Here is an 18,893-nt window from a genome sequence, read left to right as displayed (position 1 = left end):
GGCTGCTTAAAATTTACGTCACCTAACGCGATGGAAATCAAACGCCGGTGACGTTTTTTCTCCCCCCCCGCGCGAGACGGGGGAAAGGCGTTCAATGTGCCCGGCGATTGTCCCAACATAATCATTCTTCCTAAATATAAATAAATACATTCTTGGTCTAACCAATGAAAAATTTACACAAGAAAATGCACGACTTTCGACGGGTTGCGCTCTCCTTGTGTGGGGTGTTGTGTTTGTTGCTCCTAGATTTACAGTAGCTTAAATCTTGGTCTTTTCTACAGCCTGGAACTCGGCGACAGTTGTAAAAATAAGGAGGTAAAAGAATCCACTTTTAATAATACTATTTAATTCGGGGAACTAACTTCTAAGACGAGGAATGTCCCCGTAAGACGCGTATGCATGCTATAATCACGAATGATGAATCGCTTGATTAAGATTCTATGGCTCCGAGCGAGTGTCGAGAATAATTTCGCGTCGATTGCGCGGCTGTATGAAATGGAATAATTTACCGGCGTTGAATTGGCTGCTGGATTTTTCGCAGTTGATAATGTTGAAGACGTAAGGCGAAGAGGAGCCCTCCACTTTGAAGTTGCTGACGCGAAAGTAGAACCATTGGTGATGGTAATCCGTATTGATGTCCGGACTAAGGAGGAGGTCGTACTCTCGATCGGCCACCTGCAAATGGTGAAATTACGTTTTCATTTATTTGGGAATCGGCAGTGGCGTAGCAAGGGGCTGTGATTCGTATGATCTATCCCTGGAAATAGGTAAGGAGAGAGAGACCGAAATCTGATGTACATTGACGACCCGGGCGGCAAAAGGTGTAGCTACGCCTCTGGGAATCGGGATTTTGCGAGGGCAGATCACTAAGCGTAATTGGTGTACATTCTTTCCGTTGACGAAACTCAGCGTACTCAACGTAATCTTAGTGTAATTTCGACGTACTCAATGTAATCTTAGCGTAATCTCTGTGTACTCAATGTAATCTTAGCGTAATCTCGGTGTACTCAATGTAATCTTAGCGTAATCTCGGTGTACTCAATGTAATCTTAGCGTAATCTCGACGTACTCAATGTAATCTTAGCGTAATCTCGGTGCACTTTTGTCGTAATATCGACGTATTCATCATAATTTTCGTGTAATCTTGACGTACTCATCTCATCATACTATTCGTGTAATCTTGGCGTACTCATTGTACTCTACGCGTACTTTTGGCGCACTCCTCATACTATTCGTGTAATCTTGGCGTACTCATTGTACTCTACGCGTAATTTTGGCGTACTCCTCATACTATTCGTGTAATCTTGGCGTACTCATTGTACTCTACGCGTAATCTTGGCGTACTCATTGTAATCTACGCGTAATTTTGGCGTACTCATTGTACTCTACGCGTAATCTTGGCGTACTCAATGTAATCTACGCGTAATTTTGGCGTACCTACATACTATTCGTGTAATCTTGGCGTACTCATTGTACTCTACGCGTAATTTTGGCGTACCTACATACTATTCGTGTAATCTTGGCGTACTCATTGTACTCTACGCGTAATTTTGGCGTACTCCTCATACTATTCGTGTAATCTTGGCGTACTCATTGTACTCTACGCGTAATTTTGGCGTACTCCACATACTATTCGTGTAATCGTGTCGTACTCATAGAGTAGTATCACCTCGTAGCTTTGGCCATGGCCGCCATTTTAGGCACGTTTTTTTCCCTATAGGAAAAAGCATGGGTGACGTTGCGTGATGTAGCACTGATACTACTCTATTGTACTCTACGCGTAATTTTGGCATACTCCTCATACTATTCGTGTAATATTGTCGTACTCATTGTACTCTACGTGTATTCTTGGCGTACTCTCTGGTTACGGGGTGCGGGCAAAGTCGAAGTGATCGGCCCTGAGAGGTTGGTCCCAAAGTGGAGGAAAGTAGTCGTTTGTTTACTTGGAAAGCTTTGCGCAAGTTGCCACTCTCGAACCGTGATTCGAAGCGCAAAGAGGCGCTGTACTTTTCGTCGCCGGTTTCGCTGCCGTAGTTCTTCCTCAGTAAGGAATCCAAGTCGAAAACGGTTTGCTGATGTCTGGGGTCGTAGTCGGCCACGCTTTTGGTTAATCCTTTCTCGTGGTTAACGACGTGTTGACGAATGTGTTCCAACGTCTTGTATCTGGAATATTATACAACTTTATATTTAAATGCCTATTAACAAGCTCCCCGCGGATGGAAAAAACATTTTCACAAAAGTCGAACTTTTTTATGGCCAAGGCTTAGCTCCAAATATTTAAATCGATTTTTTTTGAATACATTCTTTTTATTGAATGAAACTACATAAAAATATTAATAATCTCCACCTTGATTAATATAAATTAACATATTTTGAAGTAGTAAAGGCAATTTTTTAAGAATTAAGGGTCCATTCCCTCGCCAGTTAAAATTTACACGCGACCCGGGTATCGGCGGCTCCGGCCTCCAGTCTCAATATCTATGGAGACTGGCGACCAACAGCGTTGCCGATCTATGGATCCGGGCATACCAGGCCGCTTCTCAAAACCCGAGATAAATTAGCTCCAGCCGGGGCTAGTGGCATAGTCTAGTAATCCCATGCGTCTCGGTGGCAGGGCTTGTGAGGACGACTACTAATCCCCCAACGGGTGGTTGTCATACTTCCGCCACGGGTGTCCTCACCCCTGTCCCCATGTATCCCCCCAGTGGCGTGGCCTTGATATATATCTCACCCCTGATTACTCAGTTGGACGAGCGGACTGAATTGACGTTATAATCGCGTAATAAAATAATAATAATAATTTAGCTCCAGCTGATCCACCCTCAATATTCAAACGGGTCTGTGCCCTTTTAAAGCCCAAAATCTCGACTAAAACGTTGACTCGTGTGAACAGGAAATAGACACGCAGTGGCAGCGCCAAGAATTTTTGAAGTTTAAGCTATTATTTCTTCTCACTTTTTAAAATTTTACAGAAGGTAAACGGCCCTTCTTGGGACCCCACGGGTTAAATAGAGGAGGTGATTTTAGGGCCCTTAAAATCGAATTGTGGGCCCTCAGTAAAATAAAAGTAGGCAACAGCCTGCGTAGCCGTACCAGCTACCACGTGGCCCGTACCATGTAGCACGTGGCCTGTACCAGCTACAACGTGGCCCGTACCGGGTAGCACGTGGCTCGGACAAGGTACCACGTGGCCCGTACCATGTAGCACGTGGCCTGTACCAGCTACAACGTGGCTCGGACAAGGTACCACGTGGCCCGTACCATGTAGCACGTGGCCTGTACCAGCTACAACGTGGCCCGTACCAGCTACAACATGGCCCGTACCAGCTACAACGTGGCCCGTACCGGGTAGCACGTGGCTCGGACAAGGTACCACGTGGCCCGTACCATGTAGCACGTGGCCTGTACCAGCTAGAACGTGGCTCGGACAAGGTACCACGTGGCCCGTACCGGGTAGCACGTGGCTCGGACAAGGTACCACGTGGCTCGTACCGGGTAGCACGTGGCTCGGACAAGGTACCACGTGGCTCGGACAAGGTACCACGTGGCCCGTACCATGTAGCACGTGGCCTGTACCAGCTACAACGTGGCCCGTACCGGGTAGCACGTGGCTCGGACAAGGTACCACGTGGCCCGTACCATGTAGCACGTGGCCTGTACCAGCTACAACGTGGCCCGTACCAGCTACAACGTGGCCCGTACCGGGTAGCACGTGGCTCGGACAAGGTACCACGTGGCCCGTACCATGTAGCACGTGGCCTGTACCAGCTAGAACGTGGCTCGTACCGTGTAGCACGTGGCTCGGACAAGGTACCACGTGGCCCGTACCGGGTAGCACGTGGCTCGTACCGGGTAGCACGTGGCTCGGACAAGGTACCACGTGGCTCGGACAAGGTACCACGTGGCCCATACCGGGTAGCACGTGGCTCGAACAAGGTACCACGGGGCCCGTACCGGGTAGCACGTGGCTCGGACAAGATACCATGGGGCCCGTACCGGGTAGCACGTGGCTCGGACAAGGGACCACGGGGCCCGTACCGGGTAGCACGTGGCTCGGACAAGGTACCACGTGGCCCGTAGAGGGTAGCACGTGGCTCGGACAAGGTACCACGGGGCCCGTACCGGGTAGCACGTGGCTCGGACAAGGTACCACGTGGCCCGTAGAGGGTAGCACGTGGCTCGGACAAGGTACCATGGGGCCCGTACCGGGTACCATGTGGCTTACCTGATTAAATTTGGCGGTTGAACGTAAAACGGTTCTAAATGCACTTTCTTTTTGGTATTCTTCATCTCACTAATTTTGATGTTCTCCGTTTTGGTGCCCAAGTAGACCGGGTGGTCGACCCAGCGCGTGGGTCCGATTGTCTGTTCCGAACACTTCCGGTACAACGCTTCGAAATCCAGCTTGTTTAGGAACTTTTCCCGACACATTGATTCTTTGGCTGATCGGTATAGATTCTTCACAGTCGCGGCGCAACCTCCGAAACCTAACAAATTATCTTTTAGCCGAAGTACGATCGTAACAAGATCTGTAAATACCATTTTGTTTAACTTCCTCTCCTATCTGATTATCGTGGTATTCCTTGACGCCGATTAAGTCTCCAGAATTCTGAACGTATATAATTATAATTATGTGATATACAAAAGTAAAATAATTACCAAAAGTGTGCCACTTCCTATACTTGACAAATTTAACGAATGCTGGTGTCGAGATAGAGCGCTTAGAACTTAGAAGCAGTGGCGTAACGAGGGGTTTGGGTGCCCAGCTCAAAATCCACATTACGTCGTTGGTTCTGTCGAGGGGCAGGTCACTTACATTTTGGGTGCGTCTTAATCATAGTAAAATGATTAAATCAGGGTAATCGTGATTAAAAAATCTAATCAAGATTAGAAAATCTGATCACGATTTAAACGAGATTAAATAATTCTAATCATGATCTAATCTTTTTAATCAGGATTTAATTATTTTAATCAGGATTTAATAATTTTAAAGATTAAATAATTTTAATCAGATTTAATAATTTAATCATGATTAAATCAGATTTAAACATTATAATCATGATTAAACGTGATTTAATCAACTTAATCGTGATTAAATGTGATTTAATCAACCTAATCGTGATTAAATTGAATTTAATAAAATAATCACGATTAAATCGGATTTAATCTTTTGAGGGGTGCGTCGTTAATCAAGGAAGTGACCTGCCCCTCGGGTTCTGTTCTACTGAGAATTATATACTGATTAAATTCCCAACGAAATACAGATGAGTTCGTTATTAGGAACGTTAAAATCTAATTCTACGCGCTTATTAATTCGAAACGTCAAACGCGGCTAAAGGACCTTTAAGCAACGTATACAGGGTGTCCACTAAAATATGGACCAGGGCGAATAGAGGTCGGGGATGGTTAACTTTTATTCAATAGATAAAGCTCTCAAAATTATTCGTAAAACGTTTTGATCAAGTAATTTATATTTCTGTATTATCCGATTAATTTTTTGATAAATTTGTAAAATTAATCGGAAAAACGACGTTTTTTCGATAAAAAGCTAAAATTTTACAAATAATACATGTTTTTTAATCATTTTCCGAAATATTAACCGGTAAATTTCTTTGTTTACATTCTTTTCCCGAAAAAAAATCAATTTAATCATGGATAATGATTAACCGTTACCGACCTCTAAGGGCGAATATCTCCAAAACAGTTTTAGGTACGAATTTGAAATTTTTAGGTCGCAAAGAGTGTGTAGGGGGAAACTTTCATAGCAAATTTCAATGACCTTGAACTATGTCTTCAAGGTCATCCAAAAACTATCTCGAGAACCGTAAGTGTTAGAAAGTTGGTTCCAATTAGAAAAGTGTTCCCCGTCACGTTTTAGGTCGAAATAGCGTAAACATGATCGGATTCGACCAATAGGAATTCGTGGAAAATTTACCAAAGTCACAAAGGTCGTAAAAGGGAAAATTGCAAGAAAGCGCTAATAACTCCAAAACAAGTCGTGCTACATTGTCGAAATTCGCTAGGCAATCTCATCATGGTGGGAGATTTTAATATTCGGAAAATTGTATGACCTTGAACCATGCCTTCAAGGTCATACTAAAATTATCGAGAGAACCATTAGGTTTAGGGCAAAAATTCCAATAAGAAAGTTGTTCTTCGTCACATTACCATTAACTTTCTAATTGGCTAGGTGGTTTCTTTTCGGCTGTTCTCGGACTAAAAGTGTACTCTTTTTACCCTAAAACGTTTTATTCGCCTGTTCCGGGGATGAGAATTACTCCGCCCCACAAATTATTCACTTGTTCGCGAGTAATAGGGCTACTCTTTTTACTCCTTCTGGTAAGTAGGTGTAAAGGAGTAAATCGGATTTTGTCGTCTGCTAGCCTGAATTTATATGTTGAAAAGGTCAAATACTCCGGAACAAGTGAATAGTTTATGGGGCGGAGTAATTCTCATCCCCGTAACCAGCGAAACCACCTATTTTCTGGTTTGTTCTTTGGTGTTTTGTATTAAAACGTAGATAGATGGCGATAGCGTTTCCGGCAAGAAATCAATAAACCTGCTAGCCTTCTTCGGCACTTTCTTAGTTCTCGAAGCTCTCACCAGGCGACACTGTTTCGACTTTTGAACTTCATTCCCTCTTCAATGTATAACCTCCCAACTTTTACATTCATTTGAAAAACAATTACATTGACACACTTTTGGTAATAACGTCACTTTTGGTCCTACCGTCTAATCATCAATAAATAACCAATTTGTCGATGGTCTAATCAATATAGGGACGTTACGGGTCACCTAAATATCCCTAGGAATAGCCAAACGTATTATTACCATCCCTCTATTGGCGAAAAACAGAAGTAACCAGCCTACACACATACGTTAAAGTGTTGACGTGTTTATAAATGACGTAAGCCACGCCATCTTACGGCACTATTGCTATTTCGTTTAAAAAACAGACGCCAAAAAGTAGGTTGTTGCTTATATTTATGCTCACAGCAGACGCTAATTAATAGAAATAATTTCGCACACGCGTAAAGGTATCATAAGGAGTGGCCATGTTAAGAAATTACGTAAACCACGCCATCTTACGGCTTTTTTCCATTTACATTCAAAAATGATGCTTAGAGATGCAAGATAACGCGTGATACCTTGGCGCATGCCCAGAGTCAGCTATTCATATTTTAATTGAAATAAGCGTTTTAGGTTAGCCCAGAATGTCCCTGTATTCATTAGTCCAAGCATGGAGGAAATAGCAAGGAGACGAAATGGGGCGTGCTTCGCTATCGTTCTGATGTTCTCCTCATACAGCGGGGATCATATGGGAGGAGGCAAAGGAGTGGTATTGTCATGTAAAAACGGCATAAGGCTAGTTCGTACAACTCTTTCCGTACCAGGATCCGCTGTGGGAGCTCGGCAAAAAGACGGAATGAATGGTTCTCCTTTCAATTTCCCCCATGGTTGAATGGGGCTGGAATGGCGAGTGGGGGCTTACGGGCGGGGGCGGAGACGTGTCCCTAAACTCCCCGAAGAAGGCTCCGTAGGCGCACAGCTCCTCATCCCCCAATTGAGATCGGAATTCTTTGGATTTCTCCGCTCCGGGCGAAGGCTTGAACGGCACAAAGAACTATTTTTACATTTTTACGATTGCTTTAACGGGTGGCCGAGTGTACTTGCTGGTGTCTTTTCTCGTCGTCCTCTTCCCGGTTCTCCTTTTCGCGCTCCTCCTCGACTTCGTAGTCGCTGTCCGACGACGACGACGACGACGACTCTTCGCTGCTTTCTGCAAGTGTTCAAAGACAATCCGGTTAAAGACGGGTTAGTGGGCGGAAACGAGGGGCTTGTGTGGACAACGAGGGGTTTGTGGTGGAAATGAGTAGTTTGTGGGGGAAATGAGTAGTTTGTGGGGGAAATCAGTAGTTTGTGGTGGAAATGAGCAGTTTGTGGTGGAAATGAGTAGTTTGTGGGGGAAATGAGTAGTTTGTGGTAGAAATCAGTAGTTTGTGGTGGAAATGAGTATAGTTTGTGGTGGAAATGAGAAATTTGTGGGAGAAACGAAGAGATTGTGGGGAAATGAAGAGTTTGTGGGGAAATGAAGAGTTTGTGGGGAAATGAAGAGTTTGTGGGGAAATGAAGTTTGTGGGGAAATGAAGTTTGTGGGGAAACGAAGAGTTTGTGGGGAAATGAAGAGTTTGTGGGGAAACGAATAGTTTGTGGGGAAACGAAAATTTGGTCTATGAAATGAGGGGTTTATAGGAAATGAGTAGTTTGAGGTAGAAATCAGTAGTTTGTGGTGGAAATGAGCAGTTTGTGGTGGAAATGAGTATAGTTTGTGGTGGAAATGAGTATAGTTTGTGGGGGAAATGAGTATAGTTTGTGGAGGAAATGAGTATAGTTTGTGGGAGAAATGAGTATAGTTTGTGGGGGAAATGAGTAGTTTGTGGGGGAAACGTGGAGTTTGGAGGAAACGAGGAGTTTGGGGAGGGAAATGAGAAGTTTGTGGGGGAAACGAGGGGTTTGTGGGGATACGAGGGGTTTGGGAAACCACGTACCGAGTCGGACGTGAGAATCGGAGTCTTCGTCCTCTGACTGCGGCAGCCGCGTCTTGATGGGGTGGTGGTAGGAGTCGGGGTACCTGATCGGGAGCAGCAACGGAGGTAGTGTCCTTTGTACGATGGAGCTGACCAGCAGGACGTGCTTTGTCCACAAGGGTTGCGACGATGGTAACGCTTCCGCCCACGAAAACAGTACATTCAAAATGCCCTCTTCGAGCAGACATTGTCTTCCGGGTTCTAAGGGTTGGATATTAACATTGTAAAATGTCTTCCGTCAAGTTATCTTGAACGCTGACTTTGCTCTACTAAGACAATCCGCAGCCACCATGCTCGAATTTTCCCCCGCCCCGATAAGGGCGCCAGAAGATGTCAGTTTTAGCAAGAGCGACTTAAGACCCAAACGCGCGTCCTCTCTACGTTGGTCCCTTTAAAATATTATCTTACTGAGAGCTATAGTCTCACAATAGACTACATAGCCAACTATTGGGGATAATACTAGCAATGATATGTTTAGTCTATGGTCGGGCGCGATTTTCTCGCCCGTAGACATACGTTCTAAATCTTAGCTGAAGTAGGGAAAATTTCAAATTGGGATAACGTATTTTTAACACTCTCTCTCACTTCCTCTTTTTACTTCAAGACAAGCTCTCATTAAAAGCTACACCGTACTGACACACTTTTGAGTCTTATGTCGCTTTTGCTCTAAGGGATCCTATGAGATACAGGGCGGTTTTGTATGCTATTTAAGAATAGGACCTTACTGTGGGGGGGGATCGGTGGAGCGTCGGGGAGATCGGTGGAGCGTCAGGGAGATCGGTGGAGCGTCGGGGGGGGGGGGATCGGTAGAGCGTCGGGGGGGGGATCAGTAGAGCGTCGGGGGGGGGATCGGTAGAGCGTCGGGGGGGATCGGTAGAGCGCCGGGGGGGGGGATCGGTGGAGGGTCGGGGGGGATCGGTGGAGCGTCGGGGGGATCAGTGGAGCGTCGGGGGGATCGGTGGAGCGTCGGGGGGATCAGTGGAGCGTCGGGGGGATCAGTGGAGCGTCGGGGGGATCAGTGGAGCGTCGGGGGGATCAGTGGAGCGTCGGGGGGGGAATCGGTGGAGCGTCGGGGGGGGGGAAATCGGTGGAGCGTCGGAGGTATTATGTTACTAAGTCCGCATTCTAATAACTACAGTTTGCCTAGTCACCCCAATTAAGATTCAACATTATTTGGACATTAAAAACGATCTTAAATAAAATATTTAAAATAAACAAGTAAATACCTTCAAGCATTTTAATAATAGTAATGCTATTAAAAATAATCAGCTAGGTTAATAACCAAGGCACCACCTTAGGACCAAGTCATCGAGTGACTATTAATGCATTTAAACAGGTGGCCGGGTTGTAATGCGTGGAAGGGTGGTGGCAAGCCCTTCATGCCCTACACTAACTATTACCGTTAACGTCTACAAGTGTTCAATACCAAGGGGAAACCCCTTTAACCAGTGATGAGAGAGGTTTCGCATTGTTGATTAACGCGGTGTAAATGAAAAGTATGAGTTACTGGTGCTGGCGGCGTGGTTTAGCAGATTGAGAATGGTGCGTAACAATTTGGCCATCCTGGATGACTTCTTGGTGGCGGTGCCCTTCCAGGCACGCGGGTCCAGCAGGTTGACCATCAACCCGAGCATCGACGAATCATCCGGAACTGACTCTGGCGCGGAAGCCGAAGAATCCGGGACGTTGGCGGGAGTCCTTCGCCTTGACATTTGAGCGACTGCCAACCCTTGAGAGAGACACGCGATCGAAAAAGAGCAGGATGAAAAAGATTCATTGAGAACTTAGAATTCGTTTAGGATCTAAACGTCGAAGAAAACTAAAGAATTAGAGGGAGCTGGAGATGGCGAACACTAACTGGATTTGCGAGCCACCGAGCAGAGAACTTGCAAGAGGTACAGATTGGCCAACGACGACGGTAGATGGCCGCCATTTCTCGCGCTGCTGTCCAAGAGAAGAGTCATTAACGTCTCCACGACGCCTTCAGACACCAGGGCTCCCGCCGTCGGCGCTAAATTGGAAGACAAATCGACGACAAGGTTACACCTGCCTCGTTGACATCCACTACTTTCTAAATTTATGCCTATTGTATCTTTTGTACGTGGCTTTTTTATACCGGATTTGGAATCTCGCTTACCTTTATTTATAGAATTAAATGTTACGTAAAATCACCATTATATAAGACTAGCTGAGGGTGTGTTTCGAGGCACCCTTTACCCCATAGTCGAACCACCGCAGTAAGGCCCCCGACCCTTTTTTCCACGCCATAATTTCCGTGGCACCCTTTACCCCATATTCGAACCACCGCAGTAAGGCCGCCTCCCCCTTTTTCCCATGCGAGAATTACCGTGGCACCCTTTTCCCCATATTCGAACCACCGCAGTAAGGCCCCCGACCCTTTTTTCCACGCCATAATTTCCGTGGCACCCTTTTCCCCATAGTCGAACCACCGCAGTAAGGCCCCCGACCCTTTTTTCCACGCCATAATTTCCGTGGCACCCTTTTCCCCATATTCGAACCACCGCAGTAAGGCCGCCTCCCCCTTTTTCCCATGCGAGAATTACCGTGGCACCCTTTTCCCCATATTCGAACCACCGCAGTAAGGCACCCTCCCCATTTTACCCATGCGAGAATTACCGTGGCACCCTTTACCCCATAGTCGAACCACCGCAGTAAGGCCCCCGACCCTTTTTTCCACGCCATAATTTCCGTGGCACCCTTTTCCCCATAGTCGAACCACCGCAGTAAGGCCCCCGACCCTTTTTTCCACGCCATAATTTCCGTGGCACCCTTTTCCCCATAGTCGAACCACCGCAGTAAGGCCCCCGACCCTTTTTTCCACGCCATAATTTCCGTGGCACCCTTTTCCCCATAGTCGAACCACCGCAGTAAGGCCCCCGACCCTTTTTTCCACGCCATAATTTCCGTGGCACCCTTTTCCCCATAGTCGAACCACCGCAGTAAGGCCCCCGACCCTTTTTTCCACGCCATAATTTCCGTGGCACCCTTTACCCCATATTCGAACCACCGCAGTAAGGCCGCCTCCCCCTTTTTCCCATGCGAGAATTACCGTGGAACCCTTTTCCCCATATTCGAACCACCGCAGTAAGGCCCCCGACCCTTTTTTCCACGCCATAATTTCCGTGGCACCCTTTTCCCCATAGTCGAACCACCGCAGTAAGGCCCCCGACCCTTTTTTCCACGCCATAATTTCCGTGGCACCCTTTTCCCCATATTCGAACCACCGCAGTAAGGCCGCCTCCCCCTTTTTCCCATGCGAGAATTACCGTGGCACCCTTTTCCCCATATTCGAACCACCGCAGTAAGGCACCCTCCCCATTTTACCCATGCGAGAATTACCGTGGCACCCTTTACCCCATAGTCGAACCACCGCAGTAAGGCCCCCGACCCTTTTTTCCACGCCATAATTTCCGTGGCACCCTTTTCCCCATAGTCGAACCACCGCAGTAAGGCCCCCGACCCTTTTTTCCACGCCATAATTTCCGTGGCACCCTTTTCCCCATAGTCGAACCACCGCAGTAAGGCCCCCGACCCTTTTTTCCACGCCATAATTTCCGTGGCACCCTTTTCCCCATAGTCGAACCACCGCAGTAAGGCCCCCGACCCTTTTTTCCACGCCATAATTTCCGTGGCACCCTTTTCCCCATAGTCGAACCACCGCAGTAAGGCCCCCGACCCTTTTTTCCACGCCATAATTTCCGTGGCACCCTTTTCCCCATAGTCGAACCACCGCAGTAAGGCCCCCGACCCTTTTTTCCACGCCATAATTTCCGTGGCACCCTTTTCCCCATAGTCGAACCACCGCAGTAAGGCCCCCGACCCTTTTTTCCACGCCATAATTTCCGTGGCACCCTTTACCCCATATTCGAACCACCGCAGTAAGGCCGCCTCCCCCTTTTTCCCATGCGAGAATTACCGTGGCACCCTTTTCCCCATATTCGAACCACCGCAGTAAGGCCCCCGACCCTTTTTTCCACGCCATAATTTCCGTGGCACCCTTTTCCCCATAGTCGAACCACCGCAGTAAGGCCCCCGACCCTTTTTTCCACGCCATAATTTCCGTGGCACCCTTTTCCCCATATTCGAACCACCGCAGTAAGGCCGCCTCCCCCTTTTTCCCATGCGAGAATTACCGTGGCACCCTTTTCCCCATATTCGAACCACCGCAGTAAGGCACCCTCCCCATTTTACCCATGCGAGAATTACCGTGGCACCCTTTACCCCATAGTCGAACCACCGCAGTAAGGCCCCCGACCCTTTTTTCCACGCCATAATTTCCGTGGCACCCTTTTCCCCATAGTCGAACCACCGCAGTAAGGCCCCCGACCCTTTTTTCCACGCCATAATTTCCGTGGCACCCTTTTCCCCATAGTCGAACCACCGCAGTAAGGCCCCCGACCCTTTTTTCCACGCCATAATTTCCGTGGCACCCTTTTCCCCATAGTCGAACCACCGCAGTAAGGCCCCCGACCCTTTTTTCCACGCCATAATTTCCGTGGCACCCTTTTCCCCATAGTCGAACCACCGCAGTAAGGCCCCCGACCCTTTTTTCCACGCCATAATTTCCGTGGCACCCTTTTCCCCATAGTCGAACCACCGCAGTAAGGCCCCCGACCCTTTTTTCCACGCCATAATTTCCGTGGTACCCTTTTCCCTATAGTCGAACCACCGCAGTAAGGCCCCCGATCCTTTTTTCCACGCCATAATTTCCGTGGTACCCTTTTCCCCATAGTCGAACCACCGCAGTAAGGCCCCCGACCCTTTTTTCCACGCCATAATTTCCGTGGCACCCTTTTCCCCATAGTCGAACCACCGCAGTAAGGCCCCCGACCCTTTTTTCCACGCCATAATTTCCGTGGCACCCTTTTCCCCATAGTCGAACCACCGCAGTAAGGCCCCCGACCCTTTTTTCCACGCCATAATTTCCGTGGTACCCTTTTCCCCATAGTCGAACCACCGCAGTAAGGCCCCCGACCCTTTTTTCCACGCCATAATTTCCGTGGTACCCTTTTCCCCATAGTCGAACCACCGCAGTAAGGCCCCCGACCCTTTTTTCCACGCCATAATTTCCGTGGCACCCTTTTCCCCATAGTCGAACCACCGCAGTAAGGCCCCCGACCCTTTTTTCCACGCCATAATTTCCGTGGCACCCTTTTCCCCATAGTCGAACCACCGCAGTAAGGCCCCCGACCCTTTTTTCCACGCCATAATTTCCGTGGTACCCTTTTCCCCATAGTCGAACCACCGCAGTAAGGCCCCCGACCCTTTTTTCCACGCCATAATTTCCGTGGTACCCTTTTCCCCATAGTCGAACCACCGCAGTAAGGCCCCCGACCCTTTTTTCCACGCCATAATTTCCGTGGTACCCTTTTCCCCATAGTCGAACCACCGCAGTAAGGCCCCCGACCCTTTTTTCCACGCCAAAATTTCCGTGGCACCCTTTTCCCCATAGTCGAACCACCGCAGTAAGGCCCCCGACCCTTTTTTCCACGCCATAATTTCCGTGGCACCCTTTTCCCCATAGTCGAACCACCGCAGTAAGGCCCCCGACCCTTTTTTCCACGCCATAATTTCCGTGGTACCCTTTTCCCCATAGTCGAACCACCGCAGTAAGGCCCCGACCCTTTTTTCCACGCCATAATTTCCGTGGCACCCTTTTCCCCATAGTCGAACCACCGCAGTAAGGCCCCCGACCCTTTTTTCCACGCCATAATTTCCGTGGCACCCTTTTCCCCATAGTCGAACCACCGCAGTAAGGCCCCCGACCCTTTTTTCCACGCCATAATTTCCGTGGCACCCTTTTCCCCATAGTCGAACCACCGCAGTAAGGCCCCCGACCCTTTTTTCCACGCCATAATTTCCGTGGCACCCTTTTCCCCATAGTCGAACCACCGCAGTAAGGCCCCCGACCCTTTTTTCCACGCCATAATTTCCGTGGTACCCTTTTCCCCATAGTCGAACCACCGCAGTAAGGCCCCCGACCCTTTTTTCCACGCCATAATTTCCGTGGTACCCTTTTCCCCATAGTCGAACCACCGCAGTAAGGCCCCCGACCCTTTTTTCCACGCCATAATTTCCGTGGCACCCTTTTCCCCATAGTCGAACCACCGCAGTAAGGTCCCCGACCCTTTTTTCCACGCCATAATTTCCGTGGCACCCTTTTCCCCATAGTCGAACCACCGCAGTAAGGCCCCCGACCCTTTTTTCCACGCCATAATTTCCGTGGTACCCTTTTCCCCATAGTCGAACCACCGCAGTAAGGCCCCCGACCCTTTTTTCCACGCCATAATTTCCGTGGTACCCTTTTCCCCATAGTCGAACCACCGCAGTAAGGCCCCCGACCCTTTTTTCCACGCCATAATTTCCGTGGTACCCTTTTCCCCATAGTCGAACCACCGCAGTAAGGCCCCCGACCCTTTTTTCCACGCCATAATTTCCGTGGCACCCTTTTCCCCATAGTCGAACCACCGCAGTAAGGCCCCCGACCCTTTTTTCCACGCCATAATTTCCGTGGCACCCTTTTCCCCATAGTCGAACCACCGCAGTAAGGCCCCCGACCCTTTTTTCCACGCCATAATTTCCGTGGTACCCTTTTCCCCATAGTCGAACCACCGCAGTAAGGCCCCCGACCCTTTTTTCCACGCCATAATTTCCGTGGCACCCTTTTCCCCATAGTCGAACCACCGCAGTAAGGCCCCCGACCCTTTTTTCCACGCCATAATTTCCGTGGCACCCTTTTCCCCATAGTCGAACCACCGCAGTAAGGCCCCCGACCCTTTTTTCCACGCCATAATTTCCGTGGTACCCTTTTCCCCATAGTCGAACCACCGCAGTAAGGCCCCCGACCCTTTTTTCCACGCCATAATTTCCGTGGTACCCTTTTCCCCATAGTCGAACCACCGCAGTAAGGCCCCCGACCCTTTTTTCCACGCCATAATTTCCGTGGTACCCTTTTCCCCATAGTCGAACCACCGCAGTAAGGCCCCCGACCCTTTTTTCCACGCCATAATTTCCGTGGCACCCTTTTCCCCATAGTCGAACCACCGCAGTAAGGCCCCCGACCCTTTTTTCCACGCCATAATTTCCGTGGCACCCTTTTCCCCATAGTCGAACCACCGCAGTAAGGCCCCCGACCCTTTTTTCCACGCCATAATTTCCGTGGTACCCTTTTCCCCATAGTCGAACCACCGCAGTAAGGCCCCCGACCCTTTTTTCCACGCCATAATTTCCGTGGCACCCTTTTCCCCATAGTCGAACCACCGCAGTAAGGCCCCCGACCCTTTTTTCCACGCCATAATTTCCGTGGCACCCTTTTCCCCATAGTCGAACCACCGCAGTAAGGCCCCCGACCCTTTTTTCCACGCCATAATTTCAGTGGTACCCTTTTCCCCATATTCGAACCACCGCAGTAAGGCCCCCGACCCTTTTTTCCACGCCATAATTTCCGTGGCACCCTTTTCCCCATAGTCGAACCACCACAGTAAGGCCCCCGACCCTTTTTTCCACGCCATAATTTCCGTGGTACCCTTTTCCCCATAGTCGAACCACCGCAGTAAGGCCCCCGACCCTTTTTTCCACGCCATAATTTCCGTGGCACCCTTTTCCCCATAGTCGAACCACCGCAGTAAGGCCCCCGACCCTTTTTTCCACGCCATAATTTCCGTGGCACCCTTTTCCCCATAGTCGAACCACCGCAGTAAGGCCCCCGACCCTTTTTTCCACGCCATAATTTCCGTGGTACCCTTTTCCCCATAGTCGAACCACCGCAGTAAGGCCCCCGACCCTTTTTTCCACGCCATAATTTCCGTGGCACCCTTTTCCCCATAGTCGAACCACCGCAGTAAGGCCCCCGACCCTTTTTTCCACGCCATAATTTCCGTGGCACCCTTTTCCCCATAGTCGAACCACCGCAGTAAGGCCCCCGACCCTTTTTTCCACGCCATAATTTCCGTGGCACCCTTTTCCCCATAGTCGAACCACCGCAGTAAGGCCCCCGACCCTTTTTTCCACGCCATAATTTCCGTGGTACCCTTTTCCCCATAGTCGAACCACCGCAGTAAGGCCCCCGACCCTTTTTTCCACGCCATAATTTCCGTGGCACCCTTTTCCCCATAGTCGAACCACCGCAGTAAGGCCCCCGACCCTTTTTTCCACGCCATAATTTCCGTGGCACCCTTTTCCCCATAGTCGAACCACCGCAGTAAGGCCCCCGACCCTTTTTTCCACGCCATAATTTCCGTGGCACCCTTTTCCCCATAGTCGAACCACCGCAGTAAGGCCCCCGACCCTTTTTTCCACGCCATAATTTCCGTGGTACCCTTTTCCCCATAGTCGAACCACCGCAGTAAGGCCCCCGACCCTTTTTTCCACGCCATAATTTCCGTGGTACCCTTTTCCCCATAGTCGAACCACCGCAGTAAGGCCCCCGACCCTTTTTTCCACGCCATAATTTCCGTGGTACCCTTTTCCCCATAGTCGAACCACCGCAGTAAGGCCCCCGACCCTTTTTTCCACGCCATAATTTCCGTGGTACCCTTTACCCCAAGTCGCGAATGAAAGTCAGAAAAAATGCGATGAAAGGGTTAGGGCTCTCGAAAAATTCACGTGACTTCTAGACCATTTCCTCTACCTGCAGCATCGCGGCAAAGGCAGCCAAGCCGGCAAAGCCGAACAGATGTTAAAATGTAAATAATCAAAAACTAATAGAAATTGTTAGAAAAAGACCGATATTATATTACATAATTCATCTTGACTACAAAAATCTGATCAGGCCTAAAATTTATCGAACAGTTCAGGTGACATTCGAAAGAACATACATGGAAATGTTACAACGTAAATTTTTTATTAAATTGATATTTTTCAACAAGGCTTAGCTAAAATAGCTTTCTCTGTCACCAAACCGCTTTTCGAGGATTAAATTATTAAAATATCCCTGATCTTCGCGTTTTCGAAGAATTTATCGAATCCAACATCTTTTCTTATATGTTTCTTCTTCAAAATATTGGTCGCTAACAAAATAGTAGCTATAGATTACAAATTATGAGATTAGCTCGGATCGAGTCATTTCTTCTGGGAGTGGGAGCCATTTTCCTTTCTACATACAAAATATCGGCCGTACTACATCCAAAAATATCAACCGTAAAATATTTTAGTGAAAATGCCAAATCGTCACGAAACCGAAAACGAAATATTTTTGTTACGAAAAACGAAAAATTCCGGACGAAAAATATGCCCCGTGGAAACTAATAGAGTTTTATTATGTAGATATATCTCTAGGAGTTGTTAGTTTTCCGGAAAAATAAAATGCGGAAAAATTTCCTAAAATTTTCCGAATTGCGGGAAAATAAAAATTTGAAACATAAATTACTTTTTAAGGGTTTTTAATGTTTTTTATCTTTTTATCGGTATAAAATGTCTAATAACAGTAAACATACTACAAAACATTAATAGTGTTACATTGTTAATCAGTTTAAAGCTAGTCTACAGGTTTAGTTTTACTTTTAGATGAAAAAAATGAGGCGAAAATGCCGCTTTATTTAACTTTGCAAACAATATTAGGCTTATCATGGAATAAAAACCTTTTTATTTTTTCGTAAAAATACGGAAAATTTTACTATTTTTCGATTCACTGAAAAACCGTTTATCATATCTTAAGAATAATTTGGAAATTGGATTGTTCTCACAAAATTACCCCTAAGGCCAAATAAAACCAAATGCAATTTGTATCTGCGCTACATGGGTACCCTCCCGTAGATATCAATAATATGCCAAAACAAAATATTATTCGTAGCTTGCCCGTGGGTGTGGCTTGTGTTCGTCGCCATGGTAACGCGTATAGGTCGGCCATGACATTAAGACGCCCATGGCGGTCACGTGATTATTTAACAAGATCACGTGGCGTATGGCCTAGTGATCTGTGACGTCAAATTATGTCATGGCGGCCGTTTCAAGGCTAGGCTTAGCAACGACGTACGCCCACGACACTACGGGCAACTACCCAATAAATGCTTAAATAAAACCTGTTCAGCTATTTGCTTTGAAGTATTAATACATGGAGCCAGGACATACTTATAAAAGCGATATATTTTAAAGCGCGCTACTGAATATTTCAATTTAGAAGAGCTCGTTCATTGTCACATGCGCCTACTGATCAGGGTTGCCAATGTTCGAAAGTCGAAATTCCCATTGCTGGATAGTAAATTTCCCACGAATTCCCACATTTTTAAACATTTTTGTTGTGAGGCCTATGCATTGATCGTTTTATTAGGAGGCGCCTCCTTTATA

General features: G+C 47.7%; 1 protein-coding gene across 3 annotated transcripts in view; it reads right to left on the bottom strand.

The window, feature by feature from the left end:
* The window catches only part of LOC149923150 (uncharacterized), a 38,313-nt gene that overhangs the window by 14,036 nt on the left and 5,384 nt on the right, over positions 1–18,893 (bottom strand). For 2 of the 3 annotated variants that reach the window (XM_090162724.1, XM_090162726.1), the window contains 9 exons: positions 10,447–10,599; positions 10,096–10,317; positions 8,550–8,789; positions 7,671–7,780; positions 7,493–7,624; positions 4,540–4,609; positions 4,226–4,487; positions 1,944–2,163; positions 510–675 (listed from right to left, as the gene is read on the bottom strand). In XM_090162724.1, the coding sequence (XP_090018850.1) occupies positions 510–675; positions 1,944–2,163; positions 4,226–4,487; positions 4,540–4,609; positions 7,493–7,624; positions 7,671–7,780; positions 8,550–8,789; positions 10,096–10,317; positions 10,447–10,599 (1,575 nt within the window). The remainder of the gene's footprint in view (positions 1–509; positions 676–1,943; positions 2,164–4,225; positions 4,488–4,539; positions 4,610–7,492; positions 7,625–7,670; positions 7,781–8,549; positions 8,790–10,095; positions 10,318–10,446; positions 10,600–18,893) is intronic. The other variant, XM_090162725.1, reaches the window with a different exon arrangement.

Source organism: Leiobunum rupestre, chromosome 11, assembly GCF_980474605.1.
Source record: "Leiobunum rupestre chromosome 11, qqLeiRupe1.1.hap1, whole genome shotgun sequence".
Classification (NCBI taxonomy): domain Eukaryota; kingdom Metazoa; phylum Arthropoda; class Arachnida; order Opiliones; family Sclerosomatidae; genus Leiobunum; species Leiobunum rupestre.
Note: the sequence above shows the minus strand (reverse complement) of the source record. Positions and strands in the feature narration are given on the sequence as shown.